Source organism: Ciconia boyciana, chromosome 1, assembly GCF_034638445.1.
Source record: "Ciconia boyciana chromosome 1, ASM3463844v1, whole genome shotgun sequence".
Lineage (NCBI taxonomy): Eukaryota > Metazoa > Chordata > Aves > Ciconiiformes > Ciconiidae > Ciconia > Ciconia boyciana.
The window spans coordinates 196,952,949-196,973,174 of NC_132934.1; the positions used below are offsets into that span (position 1 = coordinate 196,952,949).

A 20,226-nucleotide genomic window follows, 5' to 3' on the forward strand; every position below is an offset into this window, starting at 1 on the left:
CCACTTTCACCTTTGAACGCAATATTAAAATGAGAGTTGGCCATTTAACACAGTAGCACTGACATCTTCCAGATCAATGACTACTGCCCAATCTCAGCTTCTCATGGTCCACTATAAATATATATTAACTAAGATGCTATATATAATATGGTTCTGACCTCTTAAAACTCGGCTTAGGAGCTATAACTTTAACCCACTAACAGACTTAAAGGCAAATGACCTTTTGCGTACTTACAAAGAAAAATGTTCCCAGATATTCAAGTAAAAGAAATATGTACCGCTACTTCTAAGCTAAGTATCAATTCTAGATCTTCCAGGCCAAGAGATCATCAGTTTTAAGTATCTATGGCACTGTCTCTTGCTGGTAAAGTATATTTGGTCTCGATCAAAACAAAAGGAAATTTTAAGAACCATTTCTTAACTGCAAGTGAGCAAAAATAGTTATGGGATGATGCATCTCAAAGGAAATGTTTGCACAGTGTAAATATATAAATATGCTTTTTGTGCATAAATATTTAAGAAAACTGGACTACAAAGATTACTTTTATATGAACCCCCTATGTTTCTTCAGATGTGAATAACTCTTATTTTGTCTTGCATTTTCTGTCTTCATATAATGTATTTGCTAAATTCATATAATAAATTTTGCTTTTGAAAGAATCCGCAGAGTTCTGCCAAACTAGTTAATCCACTGTCAGAGACTGCTGCAGCAGATGATTCAGCACTGGGCAGCACTAACACATCTGGCAAACAATCCATCCCATGGGCCAGTTTTATAAGCAAAGGAGAATATGGAATAATTGCACAGCAGGCACACTTCTCACACAGAGTGGATACAGTGATGGACACTTGTACTGCTCCCTGTGTGAGTGAAATCCCCTAGATTCAGCAGCATATCTAAGTAGTGCTTACTGCTGTCTAGAGGCAAAAAATTCAACTCTGACTCCGGGAGAGGCAAGGTTTCATGGTGGTAGAAGAAAAAGCAACCCATTGACAAACATCCATTCAACTGCCCCCATGCCCGGTTACTGTTGCAGCTAGAAGATCTGGTACAGATGAAAGGACATGAGTTAGCACCTTAGGGCTGGGTAGATGCTTTCTCTTCTTCAGAGAATCTCCACATTCCCACCCCATCCATCAGAAGCTGGGGATGCTACCTCACAGGCATGTTCAGTTGAGTGCTCTCTGCTATACAGCATTTTATAATCTTATGGGATCTCCAAGCCACACTGCTGATAAACTACACACAAGTGCTGGAAGGAAGCGGAGATGAAACTTTCTGTGGGGAGGCAGAGCATAACAGGATCACCTACTGCTGCCCGAGTTGTGTAGCTGTTGCTGCACATTACTAAGAAGGAAACTGGAGATTAGGTAAGTGCATCAATCAAGCTTACTGCAGCTTATGTAATAAGATTTCTAAAACACTGCAATTTAAGGGATAATGACTCCATGTTAAATGTATGCGGGGAGTATTGACAATTTCACACATATTGCACAAAATTTCGCATTAGATAAGCATCGTCAGGATAGGATGGGTATAGGAGATTTTACCCCACCAGTAAATCACCTCAACCTTTGCTGGTTAACAATACAGAAAAATAATTCTGGGAAATGAAGCTGTTAATGACTTTGAGAATGCAAATTCTCAAATTAATATACTTTGTTATTGGGCAACAAAGCTCAATAAACATGAAAGTGAGGGTAATTTAATAGAATTAGTTTTCAAAATTAGGGCTTGTCTAGTAAAGCAGACCTGATCTGACAGAAGCAGATAGGACTTGACTTGGGAGTTAAGGAAACGTGTATTAGTACAATTCTAGTCGATAACATCTATAAGTTTTAGGACATCTGATACACTGTAAGTGGCAAGCACTAAATGCACTTTGTGACTCAAGTTTGTTTAAACTCTGCATTGCAGACAGAGTGAATACAAAAGAAATATGATAGAATGAAATACAATTCCAGCACCAAAGTTGAAAAGCCCTGTATCCAACTTCAGAACTTCACATTGTCAAAATAAGGCCACATTATTTCTGGTATTCTTTATTAAAAATACTGCTGTACACATGAAGAATGAAAACAGGATTAAAGATGAGTAACACATATTGGGATCATGACATTAGAACTTAACATACTGGTGCTTTTTAGGGGAAGCAGTTGACACCTGAATTACCGAAACAAGGGCAAATCAAAAATACATAGGTACCCTCAACAAAATATTTACAATATAGTAAATACAGCAACAGAATTTAAAACAGGTACAAAAATTAAAATGACCAACATCAGATGATTTCAAAGGTTGTCCCTTCTGTGCTTTTAGCTGTAAAAAAATAGGAAGGTCAGAATTAAATTTCCCATCTGGGAGGGCACATCCTGGTGGCTCTTCTTTTTAAATACAGATACACAGTTCTTCCTATGAACGGATCAAACTACAACTTTAGGACAACCTTCTAAATGGAATTAAAATGGGGCAGAAGGGCTCTCCCCAAAAAAACACCCAAGCTGAACTTCAGACTGTTCAAATCATTCCCAAATACGGACCAAATGAAATAAATAGAAAACAAAGCTCAACTTTTTATTTTATGTATTACCTGACACCAAATATTTTCTGGCTGACATTATGTATGAAAACTTATTAGCTGTCTACCTTTTTATTTTTAAACCAAGTCCTGAGGTTACTAGGGGCTGAAGCAAACTGACATTATGCAGATACACACAGGTTTGCAATTTAGACATGTCTTGCAGAGGGTGGTTTGCTGGTCTAAAAAGGATGAGAATTCAAGCCCTATTTTACCCCTGCCTTACACTTTCACAAAATATTGGTCCACAAATTAAATTTTCAAAGGTTCCCAAACCCCACAACTGAACAGATGATCCCCTTTCATTTTCAAAGAAAACAATACTGGAAAAAACCTCAGCCCGCTTATAAATTAAGCATTTCATATTTCTTCTAGAATACAAGTACTTCTTTTTTGTACAAAAGAATTACAATATGATTTGTCAAAAAACATATAAAAGACAGCTGCTCTTCCTCAAATACATGAGCTAATGATAAAAGACTGTTTTGCATGTTCACTTTTCAAAGTTCCTGTTCCTTTTATATTAAAAAGAACATTCTGGCAACTGTTATCGTTTGAATATTAAACATTATGTTCCTTTTAAAATTCATTCGATCAAATGCAACAATAATCAATTTTTAAACTCAACAACTGATGCTACCTAATGTGGATTCAACCACATTTTCTAAAATGTGTAAAGCATGTCCCTAGTCTTCAAAGCTTTCGATGTGAAGAGAGTTGCTTTTTTCTTGATGCAAGTCTCAAGGCGGAGAATCATTTTAAAGCTTATAAAAGTGGACAGAGAAATATTAAAAACTTCTCTGAAAACTACAAATATTGAGAATTATTAAAATTGATGTCAGTAACATCAGTTGCAAGTGCTTAGAGTCTGTCCTGACCTTTTGAGTTTCCACATTTTCTTCATGGTGAGCACCCAGTGCTATTAAAACATTCAGTGCTGGGAAAGGATAGATACAGTCTTCACTACTGCTTTAAGAAAGGAAATTCCTACATATTTGGCAGTCTTCAGTATCAAAGTGTAGGTGTTTAACTAGAAATCCCATGAATACCCAAGTTTGGAGACAACTGCATGTCCAAATATTAGAAAGGTAATTGAGGAGGAAAATTCCAGACTTTTGAGACTGAATTACTTCAGGAATATTCATGTGTTGAGTATTATCAAAAGTAATATTACTTTGGGCTAAGCAGTGACTGCAAAGGCACAGCAGATCATTATCCCTCCAGATTCAGGCTGTAAAACTTGAAAAGCTCTTGATGCCAGACAACTGCTGTGTTTAGTTAATCTTCTTTTAACAGTGTCTTTGTATCTGTATCCAGTGTAGCGTACCATAATAAAGCTGTGGTTCAAAGAACAGAACTTTATACAAAAATTATACTGTAAATAACCTAAAGTAATACACTCCTGAAACTTCAGGCATTTAAACAATTTCTTTAAAAAAAAACCTATTAAAAAAATTGCATAAATGTAAATGCTTCTGACTAGCAGGAAAACGTACAAACAGTTTTTAAAAGGCGCTGGTTGTGTTTAGAGCAAGTTTGATATGCTCCGTAAATTATAGATGTTTCCCATTATGCTATTTTCGTCACTTTGCTTAGACAAAGTTTAAATCAAATGACAGGGGACTTTCTTTCCTTTTTTTGTCAATTCACCGATACTTCACTTGACTGGTTTCAAAAAGTTTCGTCTTCTCACGTTTCTTTGAGCCAACAGTGGGTGGCATACAGAGCTTGCATACAACACACTTTTACAGAGGTTACGAACTAAACGGTCATTAATAGAACACAATTTCTATTAAATTATTTACCTGGTCCTTTATGCTATTCTGGGTGCAAATAATATAAAAAATGAATAAATTTTGCTATATCCTCAGTGACAAAAATGTATCCCAGAAATGTCCTTGCAAAGAGTTTCCCTTAAGTATACAATGTGGCAAAACTTCAGAGATCAGAAAAGTCTTAAAAAAATTAAAATTAGTGCATATACAAGTGGAAAAAATAAAAGCAGGAACATCATGCACCTGATGTGTTCCTTAATCTAAAATAAATTCTTCACAGATAAAGCCTCCAATGGCAGCCTTAGCTCTAGGATAAGTGAAACATTCTTCCCTTCAAGTAACAGTGTACCTGACTGAAGTGCAAGCAGCTTTGCTCATCTCCTGTTTGTTTCCCAAATGTGAAATGAGATGACAACAACAATTCAGCTGTAGTGCAATTTGCTATTGGTTAAGTTCCTCAGCAATGTCCTGCATGCTTTCAGCAAATACTACAACTGACCATTTGCGGCTGCAATCAGTTCTTGAAAAGTATTTTCAAAGCAGCGTTTTAAATCGCTGTAAGTTACCACAAGTACACTCTTCTCATCTCTGGAAATGAGGCTTATTTTTTCTGGCACACCAGCATCTAACTGTAACAAGAATGCAAAAGATAAAATAAAAGAAGTGTGAAAGAAATGGCAAAACATTTCCCCAATAACAAAAGCAATCAATTTCTTGGCAAGTACATTGTTGTGGTGCAGTTCAAATCTGCTAACACCACAGAAAGGAAGGATCCAAATCGCACCACAACAACGTACTTGCCAAAAAATCGAGACATTTTGGTCTTAACCTGATGGACACTCCAGACCTTTGGACTAGGTTACCATTGTTTTCTTCCCTTTCCATAAAGCTAATAATCCTGCAATGCTATCTTCCCCTGTGTAGAAAGCCTAGCAAAATTTCCATATAGCTCCTGATGAACAAAGCCATGTTTGACATTACATTTGCACATAAGATCCACAAGCCTCCACATAGGGTAGGTAAATTACTTCTTGCCCACTCTAAAAATGAAATAATGGATGGACTAGCCCCAGGTAGTCTGAAAACCAGTAGAAACCCAAACCTCACATTTTTGGCAGTACTGGAAACAAACTAGTTGCTAAGCTGTATGGTACATTTCATCCCTTACTCTAAAAACAAAACAAAACCAAACCCAAAACAAAACAAAAAAACCCAAACCACAAAACCCACCACACAAAAACCCAAACCCAAAAGATTACCTAGTTAAAATCCATAAACAAATAGATAATTTGGAGTTAAAGATTAAAGTCTGTTCCATATTTGTTTTCATGTTTTGTTCTGACTTCTCAAATTCAGTATTAAAAAATTGTTTGTTACACTATGTACTTTAGAGATGTACCACTAAAGCCTAATTTGGAACAGAGGAATATCCTACTTTACATGCTGAAGTCTCTTCCAACACTATACCTTATGTTCTCCTCACTTTGCAAGAAATGTTCATCAATGGAGAATTGTCAGACTCCCTTATAATGTGAAACTTTTGTAGCTCTGTTTTAGTTGATATATTGATATTTCCAAATACTTGACACTACAAACCTTCTTGTTCCAATACAGAAGGTGGGGCAGAGACAAGTGGGATATGACACTATTGAGACAATCTTTGGAAATACAACCCCAGCAGGATTAAATAAATGTATTATAATGTTGTACTGAATAGCAGAACAACAATTAAATTTGTCACCGAGATGTTCCACTAGCTGCTGTCTGGAGCAACACAGCAAGTTAGAAATCTCTTGCATTTGTCTTCTAAAATAATGTTCTGAGCACAACCTTAAAAGCTGGAACCTCCCAAACTTAAAGTTCCTGCTTTGCAAATAGCTTCAGAAGGACAAAGGCAAGCCAATTAGCTTTTAATTCCTGTGGAGTAGGATAAAACCACCAGTCTCTTCCAACATCTATGACAAAATATTATCACGATTAAGGTGTTTGTGAAATAGTCTACTGTTCCCATTAGCATCATGCAAGAGATCAGTGAATTACTTTAATTAATGTAGGATATGGAAGGTCTGTATTAAGAAAGCCACACAGCTAACTAGAAACATCAATATTTATGGCTTGCTTTCTCTCCTCCTGTGGAGGCATAAATCAGTATCTCGGCTGAAAAGATCCCCAAAACACCACACTGAAAAAGAGGTTTTTGCTTTTTTGTCGTTGGGTTTTTTGGTTGTTGTTTTCGGTTTTTTTAACAATAGAGTAATTTTCATTCAAAAGGAATGCTTTTGGAGTGTAGCAGGAAAGCCCAAATAACCACTTCTGCTAGTGCACACTACAGTCTCAGAAGTGTTTTTCAGAGTGTATTTCCAAAGTGGAGTTCTGCAAGCCTTACATTTTTTGTGTGCTGAGCCCACAACCACAGAAGAGAAGAGCCTCTGTTTGAAAAGGTAAGCCATGAACATTTATAGAACAAGGCATTCTTTGACACCATCTCTTACCTGACCTACGAATTCAGGACTGTCCCCTCTTGCTACAGTACTGTACGGGTCACTGCTTTCAAATCATGATGGCATTTCACTGCCTATTTGAATATCAACATGCTTTCTTTTTGATTTAGCCTCAATCCCTTTAATGTCCTTTTTAAAGTGATTACAGACACCAACCAGAAAGATAAAAAGGAGGTTAAAGAAATGCACAGCAGTGGTCTAATAGGAGATTAAAAGCCCTGACAATTTAGAAAAAGATTTAACTGTAGTTAAGTCAGTTGTTACATGTCAAAGGATCTGAATATATTCACATTTTTCTGGAAGAGAACGTTGGCTATTCTAATCCTAGAAAAGAAAATACTAGCCACTGAAAAATGTATATTGTCAGTGTCTGCATCACCATTCTCTACAGAGTGAGTGGAATGACCAAGCAGCTACAAAAAAAAAAGTAGCAGCATCTTAGTCTCCTGTGAATTACCGAAGTTCAGCAAAACAATGTAAAGTAAGTTGAAAGCTGATCTGCCAATAAAAAAAAAAAATCAGCTCATGTACTTTTTAAATTTATAGAGCAAGACCAGTTCTACGACTACTGAAGATCTTGTGGTCTCTCACACATCTCCCACTATTAATCATGAGAGTGCTGAGCTACAATTTTGCTAGTGGTGCAGCTCTTGGAAAACTGCAAATAGCTTTGTTAAATCAGCCTTGGAAAATGAAGGGCTGGAGAGGCTAGGGAAGTTATCAGAAGTGGACTTAACACTAAGTCACAGAAATTTTCCAGCACTGTCCTAGATGGTAAGGATTTTGCACAAATTTCTATTGCAGTTCCCCTCCTGTCTCCTACTCTGGTCAGCACAGTTTAGGAATGGATCCTTTTGCCTCATGACCATCCTCTGTCATAACTGTATCAGCAGAAAACTCCCCCAGTTAAAGGGGTTTTATGGATCCTTTATGCTGTGTTGAAAGACCAGAGTAGCATAAAGGGACCAGCATTGCTTATCCACAGTATTCAATGCATTCTAGGATGAAAAGTTAATACTGTATCTCATGCTATATTACTGAATTCCAAGTTTGAATATTAATGTACTAAGTTTATTTAAAATATCCATATATGTTTGAATATTAGCTTAGTGAATACATTGTTTTCATCCAAAATGGGGAAAATAACCATCAGTTAAATCAACAGAATTAACCTGTCAATGCCAACTTGCTTTGAAGTGGAATATTATTTTAAAGAAATTTAACCCAAACAAATTTTTAAAAGCTAACCCAAGTACAGTGTACCTTGTTAAGACATGAGATAATGTGACTGAGGTCAATCCAAGGAGTACCCGCTTCTGTCACCTGATGGAAAAGGTGATCTCTAAAGAGCTTTAGTAAATACCTGTCTCCAGTTTCTGACCACGTTGGGTCCTTCTGAAACCTGGTGTAAAACAAAGACTCATATTAAAGCTTAGAAAGTTAAGAAAAATCAAAACCCACAGATATACATGACTCTTCAATCTAAACTGAGTAATCTTACTGCTCTGCTAAGTTACCTGTTATAATTTGCAATTAAATTACAGTCTCCCCTCTGCCAGAAACAGAAGATAACTTATTCAAAGCTTCTCAGCTGAAGTACCCAAAGCTAATGCCTACCAAAGGCCCACAGAAAAGTAATGGAAGAAAGCAAGAGTTATCTTCAACAAGTTTTACATATAAAAGTTAGAAGCCAGCATTACAAACACAACTCCAAGCCTATTCAACAGGTTGGAAAACAGACCATGAACAATTCATTTTTATGTAGTAGCTGATAAAAAACAAGCTGAAATTTAAGTAGCTTAAAACCAGTATCTACACCATTTGCTACAGTTAAAGCAAGCTATGGATCTCCTCAAAAACTCTTGTCACAAGAGACCACTAAGAGAAACTATACTAAAAAAATGAGGCAACTTTGGCATATCTATTTGTAGCCTTCTCTTCTCCTTTATTTAAAATTTTGGTCAAAGTTGCTTATCTTATTTTTCTCGAGGCTTCTTAAATTTCTTCAGGGGCAAATATGGGGAAAATGTTTAGCTTAAATTTATGAGGGAAGAAATCTTGCACTGTGAACTGGCTTTTACACACTCTACACCATAAAAATAAGTATTTCTTACTCTGGTCTCTCATTGATTGTTCCCAATTTTGCTAGAAGCCTAAACAACCTTCCATTTTGCACCTCCTAGAAAACAAGAAAGAGGTTATTAAAGTTTCTGAAACATAAAATTAAGGCACATATTTGCAAAAGATATACAGTAGTAATGCCAATGAAGCACTATTAATTACAATTATTTATTCTAAGAAGAGGATATAATTTTTTCGGAAAGAGACTGAATACATTAAATTGTATATTGGTAGCCCAGTGCTAATTTTAGCACTTCATATTCAAATTATAACGTGGAGATTTAACAACTAATGACACCTTGCTGCCCCAGCAGGAACTGGATCAGGCAATCTATTTCTTTGTGGAAATGTAAGTCTAGTCTCCTGCCAGCCTACACTTAAAGGTATGCTAAAATATAGTAAGTTAAAAAAGAAGAATGTTAATATATACACACACGGTTATCAAGACCTGTAGAAGTATATAGTATACTACCTTATTTCAGGTAAAGATGAGAAGGAACATAATCTACCAGATTTGTTTTTCAGAAATGCTTTGTAGGCCATTATAAGTAAATATTCAGCAACAACAATATCAGACTAACATTCGAAATACAACTGATTCCAAATATAATTTTGAAAGAACTCTTTCCAAAAAAAGCTAGACTAAGTCTTAAAACAGTATAAATTCTGAGTCCATCAATGACAGAAACAAAGCAATGAGAACAAGCTCACACAAAAGACAGAACATTAGAATTATAGATGCTTAGAATACATGCAATTGAAAAATTGATTTCATACATTTTTCCTCATCAATTAGGATACAGTAAAAAGTTACATCCTAGCTTACATTATACTGTGGATTAATCTTTTGTTTAAGTAAAAGCTCCTCAAAGCTGGCAGGAAAAAAGATTCTCTCCTGATATTATTCATATTCTCCAATGGCCCAGCTCTCCAACATTATTCATGCTAAGCTGCATCTCATTCCATGCATGATCATATTGATTTCAAATGAATTCAGTCTGGAGTAGATTGCTGTGCATAGCTGGGTAAATAAAGTAGGTCAAGGTGATAATACCTTGATCTCAGACAACCTATGGGTTGCAAGACTTCTATTACCAGTCTAAAAACACACAGCAGAACAGCTTGTGCCACAATTGTAGCTACACTTAGAGATTGACAGAGAAGACTTACCTTGTCCAGCTAGCAGAGGTCTATACAACCTCCAAATAATTTTTTGTTATGTGGCCAAACACAGAAAAGCCCAAACCACATCTGTGTGAATGCCACTGCCTTGCAGATTCCCAGTCAATGGTGACACAGCTGAGCAACAACTGGCACTAAGTCTCCAGGTGGCCTCTCTGCAGGCTTGGCAGCCTGTAAGGCAGGGAGCTCTTCTACAGAGTGGATTAGAAGACTTGAAAAACTGAGGCTTTGAATGCTGTGACATATAGATGATGGGAATATTAAGGTGAGGAAGGAAAGGGATAGAGTAATGGGGTCACTGCTGTGTGAAACGTGAGCATTACAGGAGTAACAAAACATTCATGACTTCAAGAAAACAAAGTTATTAACTACATACAAACCACCTCCCGCATCAGAAGCCCCTAGGCTACAGATGACTGCGTGCTTGGAGAACACAAGGAAAAATATCATACATGCTAGTCTTGTTCTCATACTCTCCCCTAAGCATCTGCTTTGGGCAATAATGAAGAGCGGGTACCAGGCTAGACTTAAGGGATACTGTAGCTCTGATGTTACTGAGGATGTGGTAGTACAAACAAGTTATAGTACGACAGCTAATTAGCAACTGCTATTTATCACTGCCAGGTAAACTGCTATTGCCAAACTGGGGGCTATGCAACTACTTGGATTTGTGTGGCTCTGCTCACCCGCCAGTGATAAGCAACTGCTACAAACGACCTGACTGAAAATGTGGACTACTTAATGCTGATTACAGGACAATCTCCATCTTTGTTATGGAAAAAGGTCCACCTGCCTGAATTTGTGCAGGCACATTGAGCCACCTTAACAATAAATGATCATAAACATCTTCAGAGCAGGAGTAGTGATTGACTCTGATAGAGTGGGCACCTGTCATCTAGAGCTCTGCATCCAAAGTAGATACTGCCTTGCTCTTCTACAGCTCTTTGCTTCTGATAGATTTCAACATCTTTCACTAAGGAGGGAAAACACTGTTATCCAACAATCCAACAGTGGAGAAATTAAGAGAACCAGTCCATCAGAAGCCCAACCAGCAGTCTACTGCCTCTTAAAAAAAAATTCTCAATGAGGGCATGTAATGGAAAGGAGTCACAGGACTTGATTAAATCCTTAAAAACTTAATACCCTATCCCACACACATCTTCAGCATCATGAAAGCCTTCTGTAATGTATGTCAGTCTTGTTAGAAAATCCTGTGATCAGTAGCTTCTGATGAGCAGACACCCTTTCCTGTTGAAGAAATACACACTAACATGGGAGAAAGTATGTATTTCCTTTGTAGCTAGCACTTGATACCTTGACTGAACATGATAGACTAACCAGACCCACACAGCAAGAGGTGCATACTTCAGGGAAACTGAGGATGGCACCCTTTTCCTCCATGATCTAGCATTCATTTGGAAAGGATTACATACATGGCCTTATTTACTCAGAATACTACTTTTTAACCATTCTATAAAGAACATCTTTTCTCCAAGAGTGCTGGTTGGATATAAAGATGTTACTTTAAAGCCCAGCTGAGAATATCCTAAAACCAGTGGTTCTTGGAGCTTTTGGACTTTCAATACTTTGAGCTCAGAGTTCCCAAGTCTGCAGGCAGATTACTTAGGTTGCTAAATAAACAAAACAAAAAAAACAGTGGAAAACATTCCCTCTTAAGGTACAGCTGTAGGAATACCGAATGTCTTCCTGTAGGAATTACTAAATTATTTACCTTTGCAAGGTCTTCCTCTATAACATCATTTCGCATTTGAGCAGCATCCAACTGAGTATAGAATCGCGCACCAATCATAGGCATGATATCATTTACACTGCGAAGCCTGTTTTGGTCGGTCAGCAAATACCTGCCAAAATATCCCCACCCCAAAACACATTATTTAAACATGCTGCAAATGCCAGAGAGATCTTCCTATTATGATTTTATAACTATTTGACCCTGATTTCTATTTAATACACAAAGTTAACAATTGCAGCATTTCTTAAAAAAAAGATACTAACAGAGAAAATATGTGTGTTAACTCACATGTATACATCCAGTCAGTTATTTATACAAGATAGGAGTGTACTTTTATGGAACTGCATAGTTCACCCACTAAAACAGCAAGAACGTACTCAAAAAGAGAGAAGATGCAAAGATCCAGATTGACATGCAATTGTTTTTCAAATGAGGAAGGGGACAGATTTCCACTTTTCCCTCTTAGGCTGCAAGAGGAGAAAGGCTGACTATACTAAAGAATGACACAAAATAATATGCAGCCAAGAAAAACTAGCACTCAACCCTTTGGTCAAAAAGGCAATGTGCCTATTTCTCAACACCTTCTGAAACTATAAGATAATACTAGCGTATTGCTAGGGTAGAGAAGAGGCAATGAAGCCCAGTATTGAAGACAACTTTAAATGCTTGTTTTGTTTAAGCTCCTAATTCTTATTAGAAGCTTTAACAGTACTTAGTAAAGAAAGGACATTGTTTTTATTAGATACACCATGAAAATACACATTATACAAATTAATTTTAAATTATGTTTAATGATGCATTGACTGTGCAGACAACTCAATGACAGCAGTTATATCTGTAATCTTACTTGCATCTAAAAGTACCATTTGACGTTTTCACTTGTATGTTAAAAAAAACTAGTAATTTCCTTTAAAAGATTTAATAAGCAAACTTACAAAATCAGATTCTTCAGATCAGAGGAATAGTTGATTGTCACCAGTTCCATTGCTTTCTGCAAATTCTCTCTCTGAATTCCTGATAAAGAATTGCAAGCCAAAGCCAACACAACTTTCCCCAGGGAGATCAGATCTGCTTGCTAACAGGGGAAACACACACAGATAAGATTCTTAGTGTAGATAAATATTAACTGTGGTACTAGATGGTGTTTAAAAAGAGACAGTTCTTCAATAACCTTAGAAGAATTTGAGCAACTAAAATAAGTGCTATTCGAGTCATAGTTCAATATGACTGTTCAAGTTACAGTAGTCAAAACGTAGAGAGGAAAATCTGTCCTGATACCTAGCAATTTCTAGGTACTATATTTATCTTTGAATGCTTAAAATTTACCTATTTTTAGCTTACAGATAGTACCAGAGAGAACTCTTGTGTAGTGAGCAGAAGTTCTGCAAAGACATTCTCCTAACCACCCACCTACTTGCTCCTGACAAGTTAAGGAGTTGGTGGCAAATAGAGCAAGTAAGACTCAGAAATACCTATCAAGGACTATTTGTTAAAACAGAAACATCATTTGCTGGACTTGTATCTTTTCACACTGGCCATCCAGTGTGAATTCCACACTGGAATCCACACCAGATTCCAGCAAATGATGTTTCTGTTTTAACAAAGAGCCCAAAGATTTTCATCTCTGATGGCCAGTGTGAAAAAGATAGGAACTGCCTGAAACAATTAGCCAGGAACAGGCCTGTATGGCTGACAAATTGAGCAGCATCACATTTTATGAAGAAATCCTTAGTGTTACTAAACATGTTCCTTAGAAGTAGAACTGCTCTTAAAAAATGAATGCTGCATACAGGCTGCTTTGCCACTACAGAAAATTCTGCCAATTTTAACAGACAGCCACCGGAAATTATTTTGAAAAGCTATACCAGATTTTAAAGCCCACCCCTAAAAACAGGAGCCTAATTTAGAAGCAGACAATGACATTCATTGCAAAAGCTGCCTGATTCTTTCCATGGAAAGGCTTTCAGCTGCACACAACTTGGTCAAACTTGAAACACCTGCAGCTTTCCATGCTGGATGGCTGCTTCAGACTGAATTTAAGAGTCAGCTAGAGATACTACTACTACTTTAGTATTTGCCTGAGTTTTTTTCTGAGAAAGTATAATTTTTGCAAAAGTAAAAAAGTGAAAGCTACTAATTATCGAGAATGTCAGCTCCATAGTCTAGAGCAAGGCTATGTTGTTTAGCAGAGAACAGTCATACAAGGAATACACCTTCTGTCATTTCTGTAAGAAAGGCCAAAAATTTGGCAGCACTGCAACACTAGAAGTTCTGTTTAGAATTTGGCAGCTTTAGAAAAGTGCTGTGACGGTGAACGTGTCACAGCCCCTCACAGCTCTTCCACCCAGAGGGGTAACCACATTTGCTGCCTCTAGCTGCAGTAACTGAGCAGAGCTTTCCCTGCAGCCACATCTCCCAGGTGTTGAGGGACAGAGTTAAGAAAACCTTTTCAGGTGTCTCAGTGTCCCCGCTGTTTCCATATCAAGTTTGATTAAGCAGCACAATTTAAACATGGATACAGAACATGGCAGAAGTTAAAAACCATGGTACTCTTGTATCTAATGAAGACAGAAACAGGATGTGGAAAATGAGACAGAAATAAGGACAAAGCGGTGGAGAAGGAGATGGGACTGGCATTTGCTAGACTTGATTTCCTAAGGAACCAGGAATTCCTGAGTATCAGCATTCCTTTGTACTTTGGTAAGGAGAAATGAACCAGAGCAACAAACCCCATTTTGGTGGGAACCCACTTGCTTCCACTACCAAGTAGTCACTTTAAGTGGCTGAGAACACTGCTATAGTACTAAATGGAGGAATCTTGCTGATGCAGTATCTATACAGACATATGTCACCTGGCACAATGGCATTTTTATTATTATTATTTTCTCTAAAAGACTTAGAAGAAATATGTAAGTATTTGTATTAACCACAATCTTTCTTCTTTCTGCAGTCCCCTACTTTACGCTTGATACCTTCCAACTTCTAGTAATTCATATGGATGTATCCTATATAAATTCTCTATCACACAACCCTGAGACACCGAAAATATAGAACTTCAGGCAAGACCCTATGAAAACATAGTCTTTTGCATAGGTGTTTTCACAATACAGATTGCATTAGATTTTTAAAATGGTTGAGACAGAGTCTTACATTAACATCAGCCAGGAAATTCTCAAGTCAGGCTTTTGTTTTTTTGAGCATTTGACTCACAACCTTAATTTTTGTTTGTTTTGCAAATTACATCTAATACAAAAACTGGCAGAAATGATAAAACACACCAATGCAGCCTGAAACACACACATTTCAAATTACAGTCAATGCTTAACTTGTTTTAGTTGCAAAAGTGGCTTGGATTCACTAGTTTTAGGAACTTAAACTTCAAGCGATTCAGTTAAGAGTGTGATCAATTTCAGACATCTGTAATTCTGCAAGACGATTCAGATTTTGAACAAGCTGAATTGCTCTCTGGAGGTGCCTCACTATTCACTGACAGCTGAAAACCTGAAATAAAATGTTATTACAATGCCCAATGTTTGAAGTTTTACAAGTGCACAAAGACAGGCAGTAATTTTCCTGTGTGATAGGGGAATCGGAGTATCTCGAGTTGGAAGAGACCTATAAAGATGAGGATTTATGAAGTCAGATTCCTATTTTAGAAGGGAGAAAACTACCATCCACTGACCAACTCTACCCATGCAGACAGGGTACACAACTTCCCCGAAGTTAAGGTACACCCATCCTTTCCATAAGGAAGCAATCCACATATGCCTTTTAATCCCTAACCTCCCCTCTGAAAATGTCAACAGATTCAGCTCTTCCTGCTTCTAGGCAGAGAAAGGTTAAAGGAGGCACACAAGACCTACTAGACATCCTCCTCGGAGGGACACCAGAAATAAGTGCTGTATTCCTGCAGTAGCCTTGCAAGGTACAGATCAACATTAGGTACGATCATTTCCCTGTTTATGCTCCATAACATGCTTTGCACTTATCTATGGATCACACTAGTTCCTTTTGCCACAGACCTGCTAGAAGACTTTTGCTATGGTAACTATCAACGGTACTTAAGTCATAGTAAGTTGATTCTCAGCTTCAAGGAAAAGCTTTACACCTTTTAAGTACAGGCTGCCTTTTGTTCAAAAATGTACCTTGCATGCAACTAATGACCGTTTAATTAGCAATTCAGTTCATAACTGTAACCTATCTTTTTATCTCCTGAAAGCTTTGCTAGTCAAGATTTTATCACCATCATCTAGTTTGTTGATAGAAATATTAAATAGTATTAGACTAAAAATCAGCCCCTAGGAGATAAACTCAGAAACAGCCCTCTTCATTAATGTTTCCCTGTTATCAAATGAATTTCAAATATGTTAGTGAGCAATTTAAAAGTTAATTGAATAGGTACCCTTTCCCTTCTGCATAATTTTTTTTTAGTATTAAAAAGGTCTGTGCTACTATGCCAAATGCCCTGGAGATACCTCAGCATTTTATACACTTGGCTTTATCAGCCAGACATGTAAGCTAGTCAAATAAATCTTCTTTTTGACAAGATCCATTTTCCGTAAACTCTTTGAAACTGACATTACTTTGTTTATCCTGTTCCACTGCTTTGCCTGGATCAATATCAGCTCATCTACAGTACAATTCTGTGGATTCACTCATCCTTTTAAGTTCTGGAATTGCACTTAGAAGTCCCTCCAAGTTCCTAGATTTCTTTTTTTTAAGTCAACATTAATACTTCAGATGCCTCTTCAGCTAGTTTCTTTAAATTTGGGGAGGTATATGCGAAAGTTATTTTGGTTTGCTAAATTAAAAATATTTACTTTCAGCAAATGTAACCTTATAGCCCTTGTTAAATAAATAAAACTTATGTTTTCTCTTAATTTTGTATGGAGAGGACTCACCTTCATTTTATTCCAAATACAGAAATACTTATTAAACCTTTCTACTGTTTCCTACATCACCATTTAGAGTTTTCCCATCTGCTTCTGGTAACTGACTGACACAAGACTTAAAGATTGGGGGGTGGGAAGTGATGTGCTGGAATTTATATAGGTTTAACACCTTGTTTTTAATGCAAGCAACCATTCATATTTCATTTACTTCTTTTTAGTTTCCCTTGTTGTTGCCTTTATTTAACTCTTAAATGATCATATAAATTAACATGTTTAACACAGACTGTAAAGAACAACTGCATCCTTTTACATAGCCCCTCACTGTTATGGCCAAACTCTTTCCTATCTATATTAACAATGGGAAATAGCTAGAAAGTGACAAATGCTAACAAAAATACCTTAGTCCATTGAAGACAGCAACAAGGAAATGCATATTAGCTGGGCAGTAAACCAAGAGATAACCTACATTTTTAACAGTCACAGGAGTCCCAGAGGAATTCAGGAACTGGGTCATGGATCGAGAGGAAAAAGGACAAGCAGCAGCTGTTATTTTGTAATTTTATCTGGCTAGGGCAAACAAAGGTAGAGGATGATAAATGGCTCCTGAATTTCAAGGAATGAACTCAGTCCAGAATCTCTGAAGTAACAAAATGGATAGTGAAAGCCTAGCCCTTCTAGAGGACATGACAAAAAAGAAAGCAATACTTTATTTTCTAACTCCAGTTTACATCTTCCAAACTATATATTTAAGAGTACTTCTTTCCTGGCTTAGCAGTGGTACCGGAACAATTTGGATACTAAAAATTTATAAAACATGCAAAACATCCCTCCCTAAACAAAACTAGGCATTACCAACCAAGTTAGTTGCCAAGTGTTGGGCTGCTATTGGTGGTAAATGCTTTTGACAGATTCATGTACCTGCGAGTATTTTTAGATTTGTACCTCCAAGCACATTAAACATTTTGCTTTAAAATTACTTGAATGTCATATCATCTCAGGAGGGTCTCTTTCCCAGCTGCAATTAAAATAAATGTAAAGAACTATTTAGATTTTAAAAAACCTCATTACATTTTTAGGCATGGTAGTCCTCACTTGCATGTATTCCTATCTTCTCTCAGCTGTTTTCCACTAAATGATTACCAAAAGCCCATTGATATGTAGCTGGGCGGGGGCGAAATCCTTTGATGTACTCAAAGTACACTGAAAATTGCTTTACTGTATCATTAAGGAAAAAAAGTTGCTATGTTCTAGGACATGGTCTCCAATGAGGTAGTTTCTGCCTGGCCAAAGTTCAAACATTTCATTTATTACTGGAAGACTCTGAATGAGCAATTTTCTCACAGTGAATAAGCTCAATTAATGAAAATAAATTAAATCCAACTCCCTACTGTAGTCTTTCACTCCCAGTACGGACAGGGTATGTGATGACTGCTGAAGCAATGTACTTTACCCTGAGGGGAAGTTAGGGAAAGAGGCACTCCTGTACACAGTGATGCTCCAGATGACTGTGGAACAGTTTTTGTTAAGTCTAAAGGGATTCTTCTTAATTCAGGAATTATGCAGAGTCCACGCTTCAGAGAACACCAGGAGAGCACGGAAAAACTAGGAGCCTAAAATAAAGATACACTAGAACCTTTTAGGAGTGAGGAGAAGGCCTAAATGCGGTTATTTAAAAGATCTCTTACTCCTCTGTAAACAGGTATTCAACACTTATTTTTGTTAAAATAACAGAAGAGAAAGCAGAACAAAAACTGTTACTGAACCATTATTTTTTGATCTCTGACACTAAACGTAAGATTTTCTTCTCCTTCCTTTAGAAATTTGTATTTCCAACCATTTCTGACTTAAGTTTGTTAAATACTAATAGTTCGACCTGTTTGGTGAGTTTGCTGGGATTTTAGAAGCAGAAGACAGCAAAATAAGCATTCACATTTCTAAATTACAAGCAAATTTGAATAATGCATGGCAGAACCAAGATCAAATCAGGAATGAAAAAATACAGTTATTTAGAGATAGATATACTGGACTACAGTTTAATTAAAATACTTGTCTTGCAAAAGGAATCACCCTGGTTTTCAGTATTCCATGTGCCAAGTCACCAACCTAACTATGGCGCTGTTTTCTTACCTGAAACTGAGCCATTAATGCCAGTGGATTATTTTGACTGTTGTCAAATGTCAAAACGTCAAAGATTCCAACACAATTAACTCGTAATCTTTAGGAATGAGAAAAGGATTAAGTGTCATTAAATTTTGTTGGTTACTCAGTTTTTCCTCTAGCATTCATTGAATGATTTGATATGACAAAAAAGTCATCAGTACTCAGCAAATTACTATGAAGCAGAAAATACTAATTTTACTATTTGATAAAATGCAACAGATAGTCTTCGGTTTACAAATAAATCAACAAATTTCTAAATTGTCAGTAGTGGATCTGAACAGTACTTTGAGGATAATGCACGTCTTCCCAAAATATGTTTAAAAAACATTTTTAAAAAAAATTACAAGTTTTAGCATGTATTCATTTTTAGTCTCATGCCAGTTCAAAGTAACAGAACTTTCTAGTCAGACTTTGTTATTTCCATAACAGGTGCATGGTCAGCAGCTACCATAACAGATCACAGTACACAGTGAGAATGAACACTTTCATTACCTTGTTTTGCCTGTTACTAAAATCTTTGTTGGATCCATAACTCGGCATGCCAGTCCTGCTGTGTGAATAGTCCGTAACGCAGAGCTGAGCTGCACAATATATGCCCATATCAAGGACTCTGGAAGCAATCCAGCATGCTGCCGTGGTAGAGGTCCATCATGCTGACCTAGAAGCAAAATGTTCTAAGCATCAACAAAAGGCTACGACATAAAATTCAAGTTAGCACATTTTGAATTATACAATTAATTCACATACTCATTTCGTTCAACTCTTAACAGTCCTCAAAAGACTTTTCTATTGTCCTTTAATGGTTGGGTTGGGGTTTTTTTTTGGTTGGGTTGGGTTTTTTTGGAAGTACACCACGTTTTAAAATACTGACAATTCATTAGGCATTATCATTTTCACCTTCACATTCAGGAAAACGGTGCTGATTTTTAAAGTTTGAGATGAATAATCACTATAAAAAGAGAACCAGTTAGAAATTGCTGAAAGTGGGTGGTACATCAAAATATGCAGGTACTTCAGAAGTAAAAACACTAGTATTCTGAAACAACGAGCATGTACCGCAATGGCTGCAACAGATCCTGTTTCACCTCCTTTATTGTAGAAAGGCTGACAAATTAAACATTCTCTATCATTTGATAAGACAAAGTAATGACCTAGTTTCAAATCACATGGACAAATCAGACTGGAAGATTTGGTGGCTAAACATCATTGAACACAACTGCACATATGTTCTGCTGTGACCCAACTCCCTGACAAGTCATCACT

The 20,226-nt window shown here is 36.8% G+C and overlaps 1 protein-coding gene across 3 annotated transcripts in view; it reads right to left on the bottom strand.

Moving 5' to 3' along the window:
• Positions 1 to 2,028: 2,028 nt before the first annotated feature.
• Positions 2,029 to 20,226, bottom strand: part of PAN3 (poly(A) specific ribonuclease subunit PAN3) — an 83,282-nt gene continuing 65,084 nt past the window's right edge. For all 3 annotated transcript variants that reach the window (XM_072850423.1, XM_072850422.1, XM_072850424.1), the window contains 7 exons: positions 19,456 to 19,621; positions 18,931 to 19,018; positions 12,847 to 12,986; positions 11,891 to 12,020; positions 8,970 to 9,034; positions 8,119 to 8,257; positions 2,029 to 4,983 (listed from right to left, as the gene is read on the bottom strand). In XM_072850423.1, coding sequence (XP_072706524.1) covers positions 4,843 to 4,983; positions 8,119 to 8,257; positions 8,970 to 9,034; positions 11,891 to 12,020; positions 12,847 to 12,986; positions 18,931 to 19,018; positions 19,456 to 19,621 — 869 coding nt within the window. In that variant the 3' untranslated portion in view covers positions 2,029 to 4,842. The remainder of the gene's footprint in view (positions 4,984 to 8,118; positions 8,258 to 8,969; positions 9,035 to 11,890; positions 12,021 to 12,846; positions 12,987 to 18,930; positions 19,019 to 19,455; positions 19,622 to 20,226) is intronic.